Genomic DNA, 21,199 nt, shown 5'->3' with positions numbered 1-21,199 from the left:
GGGCGGTCAGCAGTATGTTCAGTTTGTTTGGCGTGTGGCTGTGAGCCGTATCTGTATGTCCGTGTTATTGTGTGTGGTCAGGGTCCTGCCGAGTTCTGGGCCTCGGCCTACAGAAAATCTGTGTTTTGGGGGGGAGGAGAAATCCCTTCCTGGCCAAATAGGAAGGAGTAGAGTGTTTGTAACTGAGAGTCCCCTGGGAGTCATGTATGTCCCTGTACAAGGACACCTGCTCTGTGGGTGTGTGTTTGCTGTGGCCAGACCGGCTCCGGAGCTCTGTGTCCGCTGCCTGACTCTGTCCCTCATGTCCGTCTCCTAGAGACAAGCAAAATCTCGAAGAGGTCGGAGCCTGAGTCTCAGAGCACAGCTGTCAGTCTCCTGTGTGCTGTCCAATCAGATCAATCAGCTTCCCCACTGGTCACTATCGTCTCGGCCCGCTTCTTAGCACCCCCTCTGTCTGTCCCTGCAGGCCACCTGACCGCCGGCGGAGGGAGCTGTTCGGCACTGCCAATGGCACAGTGACCCACGGGGCCAGCGAGAACGCCACGGGTGTAGGGGCGGGACCGAATGGCACGTGGGCAGACCTGGCAGAGCAGGAGTACGATTTCCATGAAAAGGTGGTTAGCGATCGCAAGTGGATAGAGATTTCCGGCCTGCAGGCCTTCACTGTCTACCGAATCGACGTGCACGCCTGCAACCGTGAGGTCAAGCACTGCAGCGCCGCTGCCTTCGTCTTCGCCCGGACCAAGCCAGAGGGTAAGCGCATCTCTGCGGGCTGTCAGCAGTTCATGTCCAGCAGAACACTGCTCCGGCTATCAGGCCGATGTAGCACTGGGGCCTGGAGAGCCGAACCAGTACTGGAAGCTAGTGGCTTAATTGTTAATTCAGTTGCCTGAACTGGTGCTGCTCTTAATGGGATTAATTCAAATGGTGTCAGGAGGGGGGCATGCATAGTGTGCTTGCTGACAAGACCCACCTTTCATTGTCAGACAAAGCGGACGACATCCCAGGCCCTGTGAGCTGGGAGGGAGGCGAGGGGGGCGCAGACAGCGTCATCTTAAAGTGGTCCCATCCCTCGAAGCCCAACGGGCTCATCCTGATGTACGAGATCAAGTTCCGCTTGGGGCAGGAGGTGAGTCCCGGGAATCTCCCATTCTGGGGTCAGAGGGAGGACATGAGCCCAGTCTGAGCTGCCCCCCCCCGAACCCCCCCCCTCGATTTACTCCTGTGTTTCAGATGGAGAAGCATGAGTGCGTGTCCCAGCAACACTTCAGGAGCCACAGAGCGACGCGGCTGAGCAACCTGGGCCCGGGGAATTACTCGGCCCGTGTACGTGCCACCTCTCTGGCCGGCAATGGCTCCTGGACTGAGCCTGTCTTTTTCTACGTGTCCCATCCGAGCCGTAAGCACCACAGACACTCGCCGGTGCATGCTGTTGTTCCAGATGTTGGTAACCCTGTGTCGCTGAGCCCTCCTGAGGCCCCCTTCTGCCACTCAACCCTGCAGAGTACGAGAACGTCTTCTACCTGATGGTCACCATTCCTGTTATCGTGCTGATCATGACTGTCAGCCTGGTGGTGGTGCTGGTGTTGGTGAACAAGAAGAGGTAAGTGTCTGTGCCTCAGGGGACCGAGACTTTGAGAAGCCCATAGTTTCCACCCCCTTGGTTAAATTTGTTTAATTTCCAGCAGAGCGGTCATTTTCATGAAACGTTTGCCCTTTTATCATGTCGCTTTTTACAACCTTTGCTGTGTGCTGCTGTTCTCATGACTTGGCCTTGTCTTCACAGGAACAGCGAACGGCTGGGGAACGGCGTCCTCTACGCATCCGTCAACCCCGAATACTTCAGTGCAGCCGAGAGTGAGTGGACTTGTTTGGTCCGCATCAGCGGAATGCGAGGGGTGTGTTTAGGGGACCTGAGATGCAGCTGGGCTGTCAGGTCACACTGTGACTACATGAACGGCTGGGTGTTTGTCGGTCTCTGTCCATCTGCCTGTCTGCCTCTATCCTTTATTTTATCTCTGTCCATCTGCCTGTCTGCCTCTATCCTTTATTTTATCTCTGTCCACCTGCCTGTCTGCCTCTGTCCTTTTGTTTGTCTCTGTCCATCTGTCTGTCTGTCTCTGTCCTTTCGTTTGTCTCTGTCCATCTGCCTGTCTGTCTCTATCCTTTATTTTATCTGTCCATCTGCCTGTCTACCTCTGTCCTTTCGTTTGTCTCTGTCCATCTGCCTGTCTGTCTCTGTCCTTTCGTTTGTCTCTGTCCATCTGCCTGTCTGTCTCTGTCCTTTCGTTTGTCTCTGTCCATCTGCCTGTCTGTCTCTGTCCTTTTGTTTGTCTCTGTCCATCTGTCTGTCTGTCTCTGTCCTTTCGTTTGTCTCTGTCCATCTGCCTGTCTGCCTCTATCCTTTATTTTATCTCTGTCCACCTGCCTGTCTGCCTCTGTCCTTTTGTTTGTCTCTGTCCATCTGTCTGTCTGTCTCTGTCCTTTCGTTTGTCTCTGTCCATCTGCCTGTCTGTCTCTATCCTTTATTTTATCTGTCCATCTGCCTGTCTACCTCTGTCCTTTCGTTTGTCTCTGTCCATCTGCCTGTCTGTCTCTGTCCTTTCGTTTGTCTCTGTCCATCTGCCTGTCTGTCTCTGTCCTTTCGTTTGTCTCTGTCCATTGCCATATCCGTCTAAGTGTGCACATGTGACACTGTCCTTGTCCCCAGTGTATGTGCCTGATGAGTGGGAGGTGCCACGTGAGAAGATCTCCATGTGCCGGGAGCTGGGCCAAGGCTCCTTTGGCATGGTGTACGAGGGCGTGGCCAAGGGCGTGGTCAAGGATGAGCCGGAGACACGGGTCGCCATCAAGACTGTGAATGAGTCTGCCAGCATGCGTGAGCGCATCGAGTTCCTCAACGAGGCATCTGTCATGAAGGAGTTCAACTGTCACCATGTGGTGAGAGCCGTCGTACAGACCCTCCTTCTTGGGTCAGAGCCCCTGTGTACCTAACATGGGTTATTTGTTGTCTTAACTTTGACCTCATTCCCTTATGTGATTGGTCTAGGTGCGTCTTCTGGGCGTGGTGTCGCAGGGGCAGCCTACCTTGGTAATAATGGAGCTGATGACACGCGGGGACCTGAAGAGCTACCTGCGGTCTCTTCGCCCCAAAGAGGTGTCTACCACCCGCCTCCCCTGTTCTTCAGCTCTGTGTACAAGACAACAGGCATTCATATACCACCTACCAAAACCCCACTAATCTTGCCTTATTTTACTCTTTAGCAATGCTAAGGGCTGAAGTACAAGCTAATGTTAAATTGTGTGGTAAGATGCATCCTAACAGCTAAGGTAGTGGACGCCCACCGGTTGATTGCGACTGACAGGTTGATAGTCAAAATATTACCATGGCAACTCAGGAGCTCCCCAAATTATTTTCCTGGTAAAAGTAGCTCTCTCTGTAAAAATGGTTGGAGACCTCTGAGTTGATGTATGAGCTAACTTGCAGGACAAGATGTATTCTTGGGGTTAATGTGCAGTCTAATGTGTGTGGTAAGCTACATGCCTCCATGCTTAATGTGTGCATTGACACAGCAAGGAACATTCTACGGCACAAATTAACATGTGGTAAGATATATGCGGTGTTTAGGTACCTGTTGATGCATGTGGTAAAACACAGATTGACAGCTTAGGTACTTGGTTAGTCACACATGGATCTTTTATTCATCCTTGAAAACCCAGCTTTCTCATATGAGTGTTTAATGAGAGCTGGTAAACATTCTGCAGTGTCCTCTACAGAACACACCCAGCCAGCCACTGCCCCCCCTAAAGAAGATGATCCAGATGGCAGGGGAGATCGCGGACGGCATGGCCTACCTCAACGCCAACAAGTTTGTGCACAGAGACTTGGCTGCCAGGAACTGCATGGTGGCTGAAGACTTCACAGTGAAGATCGGAGGTGAGCAGTCGGCATGTTTCACTGCATCACGCTTTAGGGCTGCGTACAGCGAGGGGAGGCCGAGGTGCCCACCCCACTCTGGAAACTGAAAAGAGAAACCAATCAGAATGTCCTGTCTAAAAACAAGGTGTGGGCATGAAGACAGTCTGACCATTAAATCATTCCGCGGTGGTCAACCAGGGCTGTTTTTGCAGAGCTCTGTTTTTTTTTTTTTTGTTAAGGTAATTTGAGGGAAACTTTCAACTGTGCGGAGAGCACATGCTGTGCTCTGTGAAGGATGCTTGGTGATTTTGAACACGTAGATTTCCGAAACAAGTCCAGAAAACAATTCGGTCATTCTCCCCAACGGGTCGTGCGGGAGCAAGGGAGTGTTGTAACCTCTGGAAAATCTGCTGAACCATATAAAATAGAGACTGGGTAAACTGGAGAAGTACAGAGAGACTAGCAGGGAAAAGCAGAGGGGTGCAGGTTGGTGGGTGGCGTCCATGGGCGGATTCGGCCCCGTGGATTGTCCTGGCGCAAATGTGTCCCATTTTTCCCCCCAGACTTCGGCATGACAAGGGACATATACGAGACCGATTACTACCGCAAGGGGGGCAAGGGGTTGCTGCCTGTGCGCTGGATGTCCCCCGAGTCCCTCAAGGATGGCGTGTTCACCACCAACTCCGACGTCTGGTACGCCCGCCTTCGTTCCCTGTCTCTCCGGCGGCGGAGGACCCCCGGATTTAGCCCTGATACAGTCCACCGCTTGCTGTCTTGTCCCCAGTCCCCTGTCACCTGTTAACCTCAGCGCCTCCCTGCTTCCCCAGAAGGTTTCTAGTGTTCCATAGTCAGGCCAGAGTTGCAGAGTCCCGGGGGGCCGCCTCCTTTTGTCAGTGAAAGTCTTCCAGATGTTTCCAAATGACTGTGCTAGCATTAGCCCCCAGGCTCACCGTTGTATCCCTGAAACCCAAATCTTGTTCTCTGTCTGCTTCACCCTCCCCCTCCCCCACAGCACCAATCATCCACTTAAAAAGCAGCAGTTAGTAGGTTCAGTCATCTATATAAATGCGTGAGTGAATATAAAGGTTTTATGAAGAGCTTTTAAACATACTGTTGTATAGTCACATTAATGCCGTCACTCCCTGTTCCTGTTACATATGTCATCTTTTCAGGTACTGCCCCCATGTTGGTGTTTATGATGTGACTGGTTGCGGGCGGCAGATGCCTGTGTCCTGAGCTCACCGGTGTCCTCTTGCTCCCCCTGCAGGTCGTTTGGGGTGGTGCTGTGGGAGATCGCCACCCTAGCGGAGCAGCCCTACCAGGGCATGTCCAACGAGCAGGTTCTGCGATTCGTCATGGATGGGGGCCTGCTGGACAAACCAGACAACTGCCCCGACATGCTGTGAGTCCATTTAGCTGTATCAACTTACTGAGGGCTTGTTTGTGTCAAGTTTTAAATAAGGTTACTGATGCCATGAGTTGGGGTGGGGGGGGGGGGGGGGGGTTGGGGATTCCTGTCATTTCTGTAGCCAGGCGGCCTGGATCAATCCTAGACATAAACCCTGACCATCGGGTCATTGGCTGCCCACGAGGGCCTTTAATACCCTCTGCTTTGGGACCAGCGCCCTGCAGATGTGATTTGAACATCAGAAAGTAGAAATGAAAGTAGTTTTTTTGGCCAGTCTGATCTCACTAAGAAGGTATTACCCACCCGCTACCCTGCAGCTGACCTCAGCTTTACGACAATGCATGTGTTATGGAGGCACATACTGTGGTTCCCATGGCAGCCCCTAGATTTGGGATGGTGAGGGTGAAGAAGAGAGCGGTCCTCAGATTTTTTTGGACACTGTGTGTAATGGACTGTACTGTCCACATGTTCCATATATATTTTATACATATTGTACAAAAGTTGCTTGCTGAAAGTTAAATGGATCATACAGAATATTCTCTGTTATATCCTGCAATTAAAAGACACAAATGTGAAAATGTGTGAGAGAATGCAGTGTTGGTAGTGAGTGTGTGAGAGAATGCAGTGTTGGTGATGAGTGTGCGTTAGAATGCAGTGTTGGTGATGAGTGTGCGTTAGAATGCAGTGTTGGTGGTGAGTGTGTGTTAGAATGCAGTGTTGGTGGTGAGTGTGTGTTAGAATGCAGTGTTGGTGATGAGTGTGCGTTAGAATGCAGTGTTGGTGGTGAGTGTGTGTTAGAATGCAGTGTTGGTGATGAGTGTACATTAGAATGCAGTGTTGGTGGTGAGTGTGTTTTTGAATGCAGTGTTGGTGATGAGTGTGCGTTAGAATGCAGTGTTGGTGATGAGTGTGCGTTAGAATGTAGTGTTGGTGGTGAGTGTGTGTTAGAATGCAGTGTTGGTGATGAGTGTACATTAGAATGCAGTGTTGGTGGTGAGTGTGTGTTAGAATGCAGTGTTGGTGATGAGTGTACATTAGAATGCAGTGTTGGTGATGAGTGGCAGTCCAGTGTTGATCAGTAAGGTACATGCCGCCTTCATCAGCATCAAGCTGACCTCAGCCCCGGACTTCCCCTAACTGCTAACATTGATCAGACAGACTGTCGCTTTTGAAACAGCTGTGACCCCATGCCCAGTGCCAGAAAGCCTTATTATGAAACTGTCTCGAACCCCAGTCAAATTAGCAGGAATGTGTTGGACAGAGGCTGGGGTGTGGGGTGGGGGTGTCAGACGGGGACCGTTGCGGCACGTATCCCGGTTACACATTGCGAGGTGCTGCAGACAGGTCACCCCGGAGCACTGGGGCCCAGTCTAGATACTTTTCCACAGGGAGATCTTGCAGTGGGAGGAAACTTAACATGTTTGCTGTGCAGCTTGCTTGCTCTTCTATAAGGCTGAACATTGCAGGAGGAATGCTCTGGAATGTCCCAAAATTCTGTGGGAGGAAGGGGGTCAAAGAGAGCTACGGGTCTCTCTTCACCTGGCCCTGCTGACTGCAGTGGGGTTGGGGGTGGGGGGCACTGCAGGGACAACAGAGATGCATGCCCATGTTAAGCAGGCCACCTCTTACCTGTGTGCTTCTGTTACATATAGTTTTTCAGACATTTTCTTCCCTCGAGATTTGGCCAATGACAGTCAGACTGCTTGATCGGTAAAAGGTGTACTGTACTGGCAGATCCAAACAGCTGTGGTTGCCCATGGCCTCTGCACGTAGATAACATGGTGCTCTCGTTTCCCGCTCTGCCCCGTTCCCACTGGGTCTGGACAGTGACACATCTGTCACACTGCACCTAGGGCATTCTGCTTGTCTGTCTCGCGTTGACCTTTCTGTTTTCCTAGATTAAACTCATGTACTGAGCATGAATTTGACTGCTGTTCACTTTGCAGTGCCCTGCACCACCTGAGGGTGGGAGGCTAGCACAAACACGTGGGAGAGGTCTCATTTTAGCTGACCTCTTTAACAGAAAATAGCTCAGGCAAGCCCAACAGGCCCACTGTAGTTGAAGTGTTTAAGATGCATTCTATGATCGCACTTTAGCAGCAGCATGGCCATCTGCCGGAGGAGACGTTGGTGAGACACCCGCCTGTCTGTGTCCCCAGGTTCGAATTGATGCGCATGTGCTGGCAGTACAACCCCAAGATGCGGCCCTCCTTCCTGGAGATCATCAGCAGCATGAAGGACGAGCTGGAGCCTCCTTTTCGGGAAGTGAGCTTCTTCTACAGTGAGGAGAACAAACCCCCTGACTCAGAGGGGCTGGACCTGGAGCTGGAGGTCGTGGAGAATGTGCTGCTGGACCCCACATCCTCGGGCCGGCCCGCCACCACCACCAGCTCGCCGCCACCTCCGCAGGCCTGCCCCACCGTCCAGGGCCCACAGCCTCAGCCCGCCTCCCTGGCCTCAGCTCCGTCTCCCGGCCCTGGAAACGGACCGGCACCCGCCTCACCACCCATGGACAAGAAGGTGGGGCCGGCGGCGGCCAACGGGCCGGTGGTGCTTCTGCGGCCAGAGTTTGACGAGACGCCACCGTACGCCCACATGAATGGCGGCCGCAAAAACGAGCGGGCGCTGCCCCTGCCCCAATCCTCTGCCTGCTGATTTCCCCCCCGACCCCCTTGGGCAAACCCTACGCCCCTTAGAGCCTTAAAGCTCTCACATTTGTGCTCCCTGAGGCTTGGGGTGGCTGGCGAAGCGAGCTGTGGGCCTCCGCCATACCTCAGTAGGCCACTTTCTCACACCGTTAGTCTATCATTTGGACAGAAACATCATACAAGAAACCGCCCCCCCCGAGAGATACGTGCTATTGGGGACTGTCTACCGGCAAACAAAGCAGCACTTTTCAGTCTTGTGTGAGCGACGGGGTCTGTGTTCGTCTCCTGAGCTCATGCCTGAATGCGGGCGGCCAGGCGGGCTACACTCTGCTTTCTCCCTCTGCTGGCTCTCTCAGTGCCAGGCCCGGCCGCCCCTCCCCTGCCGAGCGCTTGGGAGCAGGCCCATCCTTCCGGGACCTCCCTGTGGCGTACCTGCCCCAGCCTCTCACCTCTGCCAAACTTTTTTGCCAAAATGAAATACCTGTCAGTTTTTTCCGTTCCTCTTTTTGTCTTTATTTTTTTCATCACAGTGACAATCAGCACAAAGGCCACCTCTGCCCACCCCCATGGTGAGAGGTGACTCACACTGGAGCTAAATCGCACACAACGATTTAGCACCAAAAACAGTGTTAAAAAGCGAATAACGAATCGCAAAGAAAGCGGAGGTGAGCGATTCACCGTGGGATTGGCATCAAAACGCGGAATGAGTTTGATGCGATGCGCTGCACCTCTGGCAGAATCTGTGGGCGGAGCATTGTGTGGAGAGCAGGTGTTCTCACTGGCTGCTGGTCTCTCCAATCCAGAGCAGTGCTCCCCAGTTTCCCATCCTTGGGGACCCAAAGATGGTCCACATTTCTGATACCTCCCAGCTCCCTGCCAGACAGGTTACAGACAGCCCCGGGACCCGGGAGGAAGCAAAAGCGGTCTGCGTTCCTCGAGGACCGCATAGGGAAACACTGATCCAGACGCTTCTGGAAGGTCTTACAGTTCTATGTCAGACCGCAGAACACACACATACACATCACTTATTCGTGTCACTTTTATAAGTTTTTTTATGGTTCAAATTTTCATCTGTGTCTGTACAGAAAGAAGCTGCTGTTATTATTATTATTATTATTATTATTATTTCTTTTGTAGATGCAAAGAAACACACACACATATATATATATGTATATGGAATTCTTCAGGTTTAATCGATTCCCACAACATTCTGCTTCTCGGCGCTTTAAACCTAATTTCAATTTGAAATAGCAATTTTTGTTGCGTTTTTAGCTATTCTGTTATGGCACATCGGTAATGCCTTCTCTGTGTTTTATTTTTAACGAGCACCTGTCCTTTGCGTTTCGTTGGAGTGGCACCGGTGACGGTGACCATTCCGCTGTGGCCATTTCCTCGGACGCCCCATCTCGGCATGTCCGCCCATACTGCCGGCACCCCTTTCCGCCCACCTCGGTGGGACTCGGTCTCAGGTCAAAGTAAAGGTTTGACTTTTCCTGTACATTTGCATTATTGCCCTTTACTTTCTTTTCCTTAATTATTTATTTAAGCCACACCGCCCCCCACCAGCCGCCACTGCGCAGCACAGCTACCGACGCACCGCATACATCGTCCCCGTCTGCCGATTTAGTCCAATCTCTTTCACCTTCATCTAGGCTGCTTTATTACTGCTTTTCTAAAGGGGGAGACTTTCAGGTACTGTCACCAAAATTAAAAAGCTTAAGAAATGCTGCTGTTTTTGGTCTTTATATATAAACACAAGTTTTGACAAGTACCTCAGTGGGCGGGTTGGGGGAGGAGGGGGTGCGGTGTCACGCTGTTTATTTCTCTGCACAGTAGTCAGATCGAAATTCTTTCGAAGCCCTTCGAGATCAGAACGTGAGTAAGTGGGTTAAGCTGCGGAGGGAAAAAAGCAAACAGCTTTGCATTTCAGTTGGTTAGTAAAGACGGACTGAGACGTCCAGGACGAGTGGTTTTCTGAAGGTTTGTTACTCGTTGGTGAAGGTGTTTTTTTTTTTTTCTTTTCTTTTCATGTCCAGGATGTTGCAGGATTATTTATTTTTGTTTTCCTTTTGTGATATCAGTATAAATCACTGTACAAAAGCCCCATTATTAAATTGAAATAATTCTTATATTTTTTTCTTTAGTTCCTTGACCTTTTTTTTTTTCCTTTTTTACATGTAACTACCTCACTCTTTTGTAAAATGTGTAGAAAAAGGTCACCTGTACTCCTTCCCCCGTTCTCCTCACCCACTAGTCTTTTATGGACGATGTTACTGTTCTCCCTGTGTTTGGTGGACCTCCTGAAGGCAGCGGCCTCATTTGCAGGCCTGTGGAGTGAAGGGGGGGTATCATTAGAAGCCAGCTTCACCACCCGGACGCCTCCCAGGCCAGCGTGTGAACGAATGGCTTGCTTCGGCCATCCTATCACTGTGTAGTCCTGTGAAGATCCCAATCTGAACAGTGTTCTAGGGAGTGCTCAGTAGATCACTGCAGCAGCACCTAGACGACCCCCCCCCCCCCCCCCCCGCTCTGCCACAGCCACCCGTCCTCAGATAAATCCGCTGGCAGTGATGGTTTTGTCAAAGTCTGTATTTATTTATTATATATATTTTTTTTTTTTTTATGAAGGTGATGATTATTGTATTGTAGATGGGCTTCATTACATAATTTATGTATTTAAAAAAATTCAGTTCACAGGAACGACAGAAAGAGCCGGCAACGATCTGTGATTGGGCAGCTGCTTTGGATGCCGTTATGATGTCATGTGTCATCTTGTTGCCACGACGACGGGAACAGCCGGAAGCTGCTGCGGCTTTAGTTCCGGCACGCCAAAGCATTTGCCCCCCCATGCATAATCAGTAACAGCCCCCCCCCCATAGTGAAAGTCCTGCGTGTGACAGATATTGAATTACTTTTAAACGCATGGGATTAAAAAATCCCATGAAACACATGGGTGGCATTATATCATTCTGCAACCAATCACAAACATTTGTGGAGTTTCATCTCTCCTTCTTATACTGCCAGTAGAATCTGGAGACTTGGCAGGTGGGATCTTACAGAAACCGTGACTAGACAGTCCCGCTAATGTGACTGTCCTGCATGTTCTAATTCCCAGCAGCCCCTAGTCTTGGGGACGAGGATAGCTGGAGGACCGATTTGTGAATGACATGCCTTCTTCAACTAGCTGCTTTGCCCCCACGAGATGCAGTGATGAAACTGACTTCAGAAGCTGTCATTCCTGGCCTCCGTCCAGCCATCCTCCTTCATACTCGTGTGTCTTCCTGTCTAGATACGCTCCAGGCGGTAGTGATCCAGTCGACCTTCTGTCTTTCATGCCATTCCAGTTCATTGATAGGGAGAAGCCTGCCTCTGCCACCTTCATCTCCATGGAGGGACAGGTGGTGGGCGGGGCCTGTTGCTGGCTCCTCCCTCTGTTCTGCCTGCTGCTGTTGGCCAGGCCCATTTTTGCTGCCAAGGGGCTTCCTGGGCAATTCTGTACTGGAAAATACCATTATTTTACAGTGACAAAAGATCTATGTCAAAATTTAGCAAAATGAAGATTAAACCAGAGATGCTGAAGATACAAAAGTCATATTTCTATTTTTTAGAAGTCTGAGACCGGGATAACAAGTAATAATGGAAGGTATACGTTACGTTTTTCCTTCGGATAGTGAGTTGAATACCTGGATTAAAACTGGTTTTATTTGCCACTAGTTGAGGGAAACATGATCTGCTGCAAGCCTTTGGGCAGGGCTGATCAGGTAAACGCGTGTCACCGGATTACCTCCAGTACCATGCTTTCTACCAGTCGCAAATTTAAGGAATTGGTTACTGGTTACCATACTGTGCTGCTGTGATTAAAGCAGCCAGTGCATGTGTTCTGCAGATGTAGGTCATGATAGTAACCAGCGGTCAAATGGGGATCGATCATGTCTTGTTATAGAATTTGTAGGTCGTTTCTTCACTGCCGTTTCTTTGAAAATGGAGAGGAGTCAGCTCAGTATTGTTAAGGCTTCCTTGGAGTTCTGCGTGTGTCATTCTGGGGATTAAAATAAGTTGTAGAAGCAGGTCCAAAACATTGCAAGACTAGTTCTGCGGTTAATTAATTTACCATCTCCCATGTTGCAGTTGGCCATCCTGGTTTCCTAGAGGAGATTTGATTTGCTGATTTGCAGGTTTACCTGTAATATATCTTTTTTTTTTTTCTTGTTCTGCATTAGTGATTTAGTTGGGTGGCTGGTAGCAACCCACAGCCTGATTTCTGTATCTGATGGTTCCTGGTTTAAAATCAAACTGTCTGTACATCACGTGGTATCGCCACAGTCTTTTGGTTTGTATCTGCAATTACGAAAGCATCCCAATAATGGAGGTTACCGTTTTTTTTTGTTCGTTTTTTGGTGCGAACTGAAATGTCAGGTCTGTCCGTATCTCCTAGACACCTGCTAGTTCCAGAACCCAGTTAATCAGCATTAAGAAAATGCCACAGGATGTGGGGGCTGCAATGTAGCCAGCAGCTCTTTTAGGGGTGAAATGGGCCAATTGGCTTGGTCCCTTTGAGGGGGGGGTATTTTGTACAGACATCTAAGAAATAAAAGTCTCTTTCAGGGTTTAGTGATGACTGACTGTCAGGTGTTTCCATTCCCCCACCGTGGCCCCTGCTGCATTTTCAGAGCAGCTCAGAATTTACAGGCCAGAAAAACTCACAAAAAATGCTAACATTTTTCGCACTGTGTCCATGGTAAGAGATGGGGACAGACCAGGCTTCAGGGCTGCCAGGTGAATCTCCAAGGTCTTCTGGGAGATGGCTAACTGTACAGACAAGACCTGGAATTCTGTCAATTTGCATGAGGTCACACGATGGAGCACAGCGCAGAGGGACAGCGCCCACCTTCCGAATGTGTCCCTGACGCCTCCTGCTGCCCCTGACAGCACGCCGGCCTCCTCGCTCCCCCCAGCATCTCTGAACATCTGTAGCTGGGTGCTGAAGGTGTCCAGCAGTCATCAGTTTCCTCAGTTTAACCACTGGAAAGACATACAGAACTTACATTGTACAGTTTCTTTTTTCACGCTTTTTTTGAAATCTTGTTTGATCAGATCAGAAAGCTGGCCAATATCTAGGATTTGCTGTATGTAAATTATTCATTCAGATTCCTGTGTTTATATTAAATGATTCAGTAGAGTGCGAAGGTTTCAAGTTTTTGTATATTCTGTTCTAAGAATTTATTCCTGTTATCAATATTATCTGAATTCTTTACATTACGGGGAAACTGAACAGTCTTTGGCTGAAAAAGAAGAGAATTTTAGTTTCTCAATCTTGCTTTTTTCTAGTAAAATACTACAAGTTCTAAGTTAAATAAAAAAGTATGCAACTCTTTTAGCCTGGAATTTTCTTTATTGGGGTTGGTTGTAATGTTTAATTTAGGTATGAATGTTCTCCATTTTTACCCCTGTGATGTGGAGTTTGTCTGAAAATGAACAGGATGTCATCTTGACAGATTTCCTATGTTCATTCATAGATATCAGATACCAGACCTTTAGGTGACATTGGTGGCCGTCTAGGGCGCCAATATCTGAGGGAGGGCCGGCGCCAGCCGTGATGCTCGCCTAGAGCATCAGTCAGGACTGGTATTGTATTTGACTACATAATTTTAACTCTAGAAACTTCTGTGATAAAGGAAAACATCCCAGAAATGGGCTGTGTGTTTGAACTGTGAGGATGGCTTGGGATACAGGACACAGGTCATGTGTATGAACTGTGTGAGGTCAGTATGGGATTGGGGAATTCAGGACAGACCTACCATTAGCGACCCTGTAGCTTCTGCCTGAAGACAGACAGTACATGGGATTCGGCTGCAATATGAGTTGTAAAAATCATCTCTCTCACCACCAGGGGGTGCTGTTTGTAGCCTCAATTCCTCACCCCTGTATTACAGTTGCAGAACACTTGGGCAACTAGTCTAGACTTGTGTGCAACAAATATTGTACATTTCTGTGATGTAATTGAAGGAGGGTTTCTGATGCATTCAGCATTGTGGGTCATAAGCATGAAATGAATAGCAGTCATTACAATGTCAGGATTTAAAGCTGCCATCTTTGGGTATAGTTGGGTGAATGAGAACCAGGACACTGGAACAGCAGTGACCGTTTACCGTGATGTGTGAATAATGAAAACATGAAATCCCTGATGTGTCGCGTGGATGGCGGGGAAAAGCATGGATGTCTGATATGTGGGCAAAGGAGCTGAGCTGCTAAGCAGGTTGTAGCCCCCCATCCCCCCCCCGACCCAGTCCCTGCACATGCAGTGGTGCAGGGTCTTCACTGGATTGATTGTTTTCCATGTCAGCAAAGAGCTGAGTCCCTCATCTTTCAGGCTTGGTAATTTAACCCCCATCCATTTTCCAAACTGTACTAAAGTGAAATGAGACGAATGTATGAAGACGAGTGTGACTCCACTGCACCCAAACCTCAGTGTAAGTGAAATTCTTTCATTCAGCCTGGGTAGTTTTTGCCAGGCAGCAGCTGAAGGCGGACTGATGGCCGTAATGCAAAGCAGTCGCTCTTGGTTCCAGAAACATCTGAGATCATTGATCAGTCTAATAAATGAAACTATTTCTGGAGATATTTGGAGCATGTTACAGACTGAAAAGCTTTCCCTCTTTAAATGATTTCCGTTGCACAATGTTTATATATTTATAACCAGTTTTAGTGACCTTTTATGTTAGTGGGCAAAGATGTGGTCTAATTGAATTCTGAAATATCGGCTAATCTGACTGTCTGAATTGAGGCCCATCTGACCTGTATGGTGGTGGTGGGGGGTCCTCTGTTCATCTGACAGACTTACCTGAAATAGGTCAAACTACTGTATGCGTAACAGTGATTAATTAAAAAAAGTCCCTTTGAGGATGAGCTGTATGACGCAGAGCAGTGGGGGGCGCTGTTTGGCCCAGTGGGTTAGGGTTCGAGTCAGCAGAGGGATTTGGATAAAAGTCTACTAAATAAATAAAAAGTAAAAATGTGATAGTTGGATTAGAAGCTGCAGGAGCCACTTCAGGTCAGATTACAACGAAATAGTCCTGTTTTGTCATTACTAGTGAATAATTTTACTTGGCGATTTGACTGGAAAATACCTTTATTCAAACACATGCAAACTGTTACAGTGTATCTGGTAAGAACATAGATGAATATTTAGTTAAGCCATTCAGACTAGTCCCTGCTCACTAGTCTGTTAATTTGTGAAGATCCACTGGGCATTAATGATTACAAATTAAATGGTAAGACTACAACAAGCAGCTCATTTATAAAGGTTATAAAGGTTACAGTCTCACCGTTTAAGGAACAGCATAAATAGTAAAGTAAAAAAATCTAATTAGCATAAATGAGCCATTTAATCATAATTTTTACTGTATTTTACAAAAACGTTTCTGATCAGTACAAACACACCCCAGATCAATAACCATAACAAAACGCTGACGTATCATGGTGACAGTTACCTAAGCGAGGAGTTCAGCTGGAACGAACAAAGGTGAGTTGATGTCCTTCAACAAGCCAGAGTAGTAAAGGAGGCCACAGCAAACCCTAAACTGCACATGGTACTAGAGCCGAAGCAGCAGAGAAGGGCTCTCCCTCAGAGCCCCAGAATGGAAGTGCTGAGGTCCCACAGCCTCCGGGCAGCCTGGTCGTCCTTGGCCTGCGGAGCAACCTCTTTGGGGGCACAGTCGCTGGAGACAGAGCAGGGGACACCATCAGGTGAGTGATACGGGACATGCCGTCTGTCAAACGGCTCGCGAACCAAAGGTCACCTGTAGTAGAGACCGCTGACGTTGCCGATACTCTCCTCCACGGCACAGTAGATGGTGGTCTGAGCTCCCTGCCATGGGGTCTTCAACAGCAGATACATGGGAATGATCAAGATCTGCTTCCACAGGGCGCTAAGAGGAAACTGGTGTCTCCCCAGCTCAGTGCGGACCACGCCAGGGTGTAGACTGTACACTGTTACCCCTGTGCCTGCACAACACATGGGAACACTGTACGGGGAGCCTCACATCAACTGGGCCGAAAAGGACGTTTCCGGTTCACAAACCTTTAAGTCGAGCCGCCAGTTCCCTGCTAAAGAGGACATTAGCCAACTTGCTCTGGCGGTAACTCTTTAGGGGATCATAGTCATTGTCCAGGTTTATGTCATCAAAATGGATCTGACCTGGAAAAGAGAGTCATTAACTTCCTCCACTGGTTGGGACTTGGTACATGCAACTGGATGGTTGCTTGTTCAAATCCTGCAGTCTGCTGAATATATGCATCACCATCAGGCCTTTACCTCCCTGAAAACTGCTCCTTTGGGGGTGGGGGCACTGGATAAATGGCGTTTCAAATCTCAGGCATGTTTGTTCATCATATTTTAAAACTGTACCAGCATATATCAAGTATCTACTGGTGGGAATTGGCAGACCTCCCAAATCCATGAAATATTGATATTTGTTTGCCAATTCAACATGTATCATAAGTTTCAATTGTTTTTACTGAAGAACAGATCAGGTCTACATTTAAATGCGAAGACAAGGCCTGTAACGGTAAACATCACAGTCATGTGCCAATCAGATACATTTTCATTTTCTGTTCAATGTAATGAAAGAACTCATTTCTTGACATGGATGAAACCTAAATTCATAAGTAAATGTTCAGCACAGAAAACATTATGCTAATTGTGGCTATGAGTTGGTTACAGCTAATTCTGGCTACAGTCGGCCATAATTAGCAGTCTGAGAACATTATGGCTTCCCAGTGAGTTACACCAACGCTGGAGAGGAGCTAAGACAAGACCAAGGCTGTCGGCCTTGTTATGCCAACCTGATATAAGTTGCTGGCAACTCAAACATGCCAGCTCATATGAGACATCATCCGAGAATGTATATGACTGAGAAAAGGCAAAAAAACTGCCTCTGCAAGCTATTCTCCCCCTGTAATGTAAGGCGCTTTTCTCAGGAGATTAAGGCCGAGCAAATAAACAAATAAAAAAGGTTACTGGGATGTTTATCCCTATAGACAGACAACCATACTTGGTATTAGAGAGCATTGGATTTAGTTCAATATGACTGTTATGATGCAGACTTATTTGTATTCTGTATATTTATTTTTACTGTGCAAATGAGCGTCAGTTAGGTTTTGCATATCGAGACATTCTGGACAGTTGTATATTTCCATCTCTGGGTGAATCTCAATACCAAGAATGCTAAGTGTACTTGTGGTCTTGGCAAGACTGGTCTTCGGCAACGGAAGATGATGTAAAATGGATAGATGAGAACGCAAGTATGCTTGAGCTTCAGCCTTTTTAGGAACAATTTGGCAAAGGCTCTTTACTGTTCCAGCCTGACTGTGCCCCAATGCAAGGTCCATGAAGACATTGTTGGGCACGTCTGGTGTGGAAGAAATTGACAAGCCCACACGGAACCCTGACCTCAACCCCATCAAACACCTTTGGGATGAACTAGAACGGAGATTGTGAGCCAGGCCTTCATGTTCAACATCAGTGCCCGACCTCACAAATGCTCTTCCCACAGACACACTTCATAATCTTGTGGAAAGTCTTCCCAGAAGAGTGGCAGCTGTTACAGCTGCAAAGGGGGAATCAACTAACAATAATAATAGATATTTTATTGATCTCCGTGGGGAAACTGTCTTTACGCCTCCCTCAACTTGCTCTTTGTAGAGTAAGCTGTCCGCGAAGGGCAGCCACCTGTAGAGCTGGGAGTTAAGGGCCTTGCTGAAGGACTTCAGAAGTGCTGAGGCTGGGTTTGAACCGGCAACAGGCACAGGGGCTTAGTCCACTGATCCACATGCTGCCCCCAAACTCTATGGATTTAGAATGTGACGTCATAGAAGGTCCTGTTGGTGTGATGGCCAGGTGTCCCGATACCTTTGTCCATATAGCGTAAATGTCACTTTGGTTGAAAGGCATCTACTAATTAAAAAAAAAAAAAACATGTATGGATAAATAATGAAATGTATGTATGGTCAACAAAGGTCAGGAAGATGTACCTTTTTCGTGAGCTAAGCTGGAGACATTAACAATGCGGCTTGGGGCCGACTTCTTCAGCAAGTCCAGAAGGCAGTTGGTTAGCAGGAAATGGCCCAGGTGATTGACACCAAACTGCATCTCAAAGCCGTCCTCAGTTTTCCATTTTGGACACATCATAATACCTATATGAAGACATAGTGACTTGATGCATGAATACAAATAGTTCGTATACGAATAACGATAAAATGCCAACTTCTTCAGGTGATCTAGATATTTAGCTATGGATGACAACAGTGGACCCTGTTGGTCAAGGGGGGATTGGTCGGCCATCTTGGATCAACACATACCACTTATTCCTGCTCCCCATTCCCCCCACCAATCCAATCACAGACACAACATTGGGGCCTCCTATTGCCAGCCACCACTTGGACCAACAGGGCAGCTTGACTACAGATCATACCCCGCCCCTTTTTTCTGGTCAAGGTGTCACCCAATCAGTACCTGCATTATTAATGAGGATGTCCAGCCTCCCCTCGTTCTCCTGAATGTCCTTGGCAAGCTGACGCACCGACTGAAGCGACGCTAAATCCAGAGGTTTCACCACAACGTTGCCGTTACCACTCCGCTGCCTGATGTCTGCAGCCGCCTTATTGGCCCTCGACAGGTCCCTACAAGCGATGATGACCCTCGCCCCTAAATACAGACACACACACGTGGCTGTCACTCCGGCGCAGACTCAGCAGATTGTCAGACATATGTGTGTGAGACCCCAGGCTCACCTCTTCGGGCCAGGTCTACCGCAGTCTCCTTCCCAATCCCAGTGTTGGCTCCAGTGATCAGTACGGTCTTTCCCTCCAGTCTGACTCGACTGTGACACACACCCCCAGCCAGCCAGATTCGCAGTGTCACCAAACCAACCCCTGCAAGGACACCCAAAGCACTCATCTGGGCCACTGATAAACCAAACAGTACATATTTCACAGACACAGAGCATCTCCTTAGTGCCATTTAGCAATAATTAACACATTACTACACGTTTCCATGAACTTGTCCTGCAAGTGAGGAAATAAGTCAATTTGGACTTAACTCGGTTATTATTGGGGAGAGGTAACATCCATCCATCCATCCATTTTCCAAACCGCTTATCCTATTGGGTCGCGGGGGGTCCGGAGCCTATCCCGGAATCAATGGGCACGAGGCAGGGAACAACCCAGGATGGGGGGCCAGCCCATCGCAGGGCACACTCACACACCATTCACTCACACATGCACACCTACGGGCAATTCAGCTACTCCAATTAGCCTCAGCATGTTTTTGGACTGTGGGGGGAAACCGGAGTACCCGGAGGAAACCCCACGACGACACGGGGAGAACATGCAAACTCCGCACACATGTGACCCAGGCGGAGACTCGAACCCGGGTCCCAGAGGTGTGAGGCGACAGTGCTAACCACTGCACCACCATGCCGCCCCCGAGAGGTAACATATACTGTACAATATAAGACTGGCTCTTGCCATATACCGCACGTGGTTAAGAAACATTCAAGTTTAATAGGACGTTACTAGAAAAGACAAGTCAACTGAAGATTATTCTTTACAAAAGGTTTATCAGATTCGGTTTATAACCTCTAAGGAGACACTGTGCAATATTTTACAAAAGTTTAACTACAAACAAGCAGCCAATAAGGTTATTAATTAATGAAGAACACTATAGTGAAAACCCGCAGTGAAATGTAGTGCTTCTTAATACAATATATTGGAAAAATTGAAAACTCTTAAAATGTAAAAAATTATATGAGCTGCTTTTAAAATGAAATCACAAGTGAAATGAAATCACTGGCTGTTTTGATTTATAGGAAGATTTCATCACGTTAGGTATATAACTTCAGAGATTTAGTTCTAAGTATAGGACTGAGAGAGTTTTGATCTATCAAAAATCATCTGATATTTAGATATAGTATTTATTTCTATAATATCACCAAACAGAGTTAAATAAGACCATGGAACATAAAATTCATGAAACTTCTGGCTAATATTGTTATCCGTGTTGTTTTCCCCACCGTTAAGGATGACGCAGACACTGGCTGTGTTTATTTAACGCGACATAACAGGAGACAATCAAAATATAGTAATACCCAGTTTTCTACTACAGAAGTTGTAGTGCCTACAATCGGGATCAAACCTGGCAACGTCCACTCAATCGGTTATAAAAACAATCGAAAAAAGAACTTTATAATTTCATGATAAAATAAAACCTGCTGAAATAATATTGTTTTTATCAATATATTACGGCATAAGAGGTTTACAGAAAAGGACGTTGCATAGTAGACGTGAACCATGGGACAGTGAAAACTAAAAGTATGCACTCTAAAAACAAAGTTAGCAGAAAAATTAATGCAACTTCGGCCGGAGCAGAGGCGGCTTTGGGGCTCACCGGCGGCGGTGGCGGCGGCGATGGCCGTGGCGTGACCCTCCGCGAAGCCCTTCAGCGCCTTCCAGAAGTGCTGCGTGCCCATCGCTCCCAGATAAACCTTCGGCCGCCCCGTTGCGGGTCTCTAGCCGACGATCAAGGTCCAAACACCGCTTTGTTTAACCTTTACCGCCCTGATAATACCATGCGCGGAATTAATGTTTTACAAAGCGAATATAAATTATATATCTATTATATATATCTATATATATATCTATCCATGCAGGCGCTCCCCGCTCCCGTTTTCCAGGATGATCGTGGGAATTTGCGGCAGAATTCAACCCGAGTCGGCTGGCAAGCAGGAAAGCAAAACCGATAACTTCCCTGCAGGAAAACACATAAACACAGTCTGCCTGCAGCCAGTATACTGATTTTTGCATATAATTTTAATGCATTAACTCATATAATAGAACTGTAAGTCGCATGGAATACCCGGACAAATTAACGCAGAGTTTTGCATAACAAATAAAAAACAATAATAACTATTAAAAATGTCCTTTACAAGGAATAAATGCTGATCATCGGCACGCGAACATTCGTTTTGTATACGAATTAATCGTATTTCTTGCCTTGAAAAAATCTTCTAATGTGAAGTGCATAAAAAACTTCGTGAAAACAAAACGAGACAGAAAAAGTTTCTGATCCATCGTAATTTTACCAAATACATCAAGAGCATGTTTGTGTTTTTTACCGATCACGACAAACGGCAGGCAGTACCATACCCCGGAAGCGCTAAAGGGACT

At 47.7% G+C, this 21,199-nt stretch overlaps 2 protein-coding genes across 5 annotated transcripts in view; one reads left to right on the top strand and one right to left on the bottom strand.

Moving 5' to 3' along the window:
- The window catches only part of igf1ra (insulin-like growth factor 1a receptor), a 74,273-nt gene extending 60,926 nt beyond the window's left edge, over positions 1-13,347 (top strand). Inside the window, exons 11-21 of one of the 2 annotated variants that reach the window (XM_048972557.1) lie at positions 467-753; positions 987-1,129; positions 1,234-1,399; positions 1,504-1,603; positions 1,787-1,857; positions 2,711-2,940; positions 3,050-3,157; positions 3,778-3,937; positions 4,483-4,612; positions 5,187-5,321; positions 7,487-13,347. In XM_048972557.1, the coding sequence (XP_048828514.1) occupies positions 467-753; positions 987-1,129; positions 1,234-1,399; positions 1,504-1,603; positions 1,787-1,857; positions 2,711-2,940; positions 3,050-3,157; positions 3,778-3,937; positions 4,483-4,612; positions 5,187-5,321; positions 7,487-7,982 (2,026 nt within the window). In that variant the 3' untranslated portion in view covers positions 7,983-13,347. Of the gene's footprint in view, positions 1-466; positions 754-986; positions 1,130-1,233; positions 1,400-1,503; positions 1,604-1,786; positions 1,858-2,710; positions 2,941-3,049; positions 3,158-3,765; positions 3,938-4,482; positions 4,613-5,186; positions 5,322-7,486 lie in introns of both variants that reach the window. The other variant, XM_048972556.1, reaches the window with a different exon arrangement.
- A 1,739-nt stretch (positions 13,348-15,086) lies between these two features.
- si:ch211-107o10.3 (uncharacterized protein LOC407663 homolog) lies at positions 15,087-21,196 on the bottom strand. 3 transcript variants are annotated; one of them, XM_048972583.1, is made up of 8 exons: positions 21,026-21,196; positions 20,421-20,590; positions 18,767-18,907; positions 18,489-18,680; positions 18,008-18,169; positions 16,056-16,172; positions 15,775-15,979; positions 15,087-15,693 (listed from the first exon to the last, which is right to left on the bottom strand). In XM_048972583.1, the coding sequence occupies exons 2-8, from the start codon at positions 20,500-20,502 to the stop codon at positions 15,600-15,602; spliced, it is 993 nt and encodes a 330-aa protein (XP_048828540.1). In that variant the 5' UTR covers positions 20,503-20,590; positions 21,026-21,196; the 3' UTR covers positions 15,087-15,599. The 3 variants fall into 3 exon arrangements, with proteins under 3 accessions (XP_048828540.1, XP_048828541.1, XP_048828539.1); XM_048972584.1 differs by lacking the exons at positions 20,421-20,590; positions 21,026-21,196 and having other exon boundaries at positions 15,775-15,854; positions 18,767-20,359; XM_048972582.1 differs by lacking the exons at positions 20,421-20,590; positions 21,026-21,196 and having other exon boundaries at positions 18,767-20,349.
- Between the last annotated feature and the right edge of the window lie 3 nt (positions 21,197-21,199).

The sequence above is a fragment of the Brienomyrus brachyistius genome, chromosome 13 (genome assembly GCF_023856365.1).
Source record: "Brienomyrus brachyistius isolate T26 chromosome 13, BBRACH_0.4, whole genome shotgun sequence".
Taxonomy (NCBI): Eukaryota; Metazoa; Chordata; class Actinopteri; order Osteoglossiformes; family Mormyridae; genus Brienomyrus; species Brienomyrus brachyistius.
The sequence above is the reverse complement of the archived record's forward strand: the minus strand, read 5'-3'. Positions and strand labels throughout refer to the sequence as shown.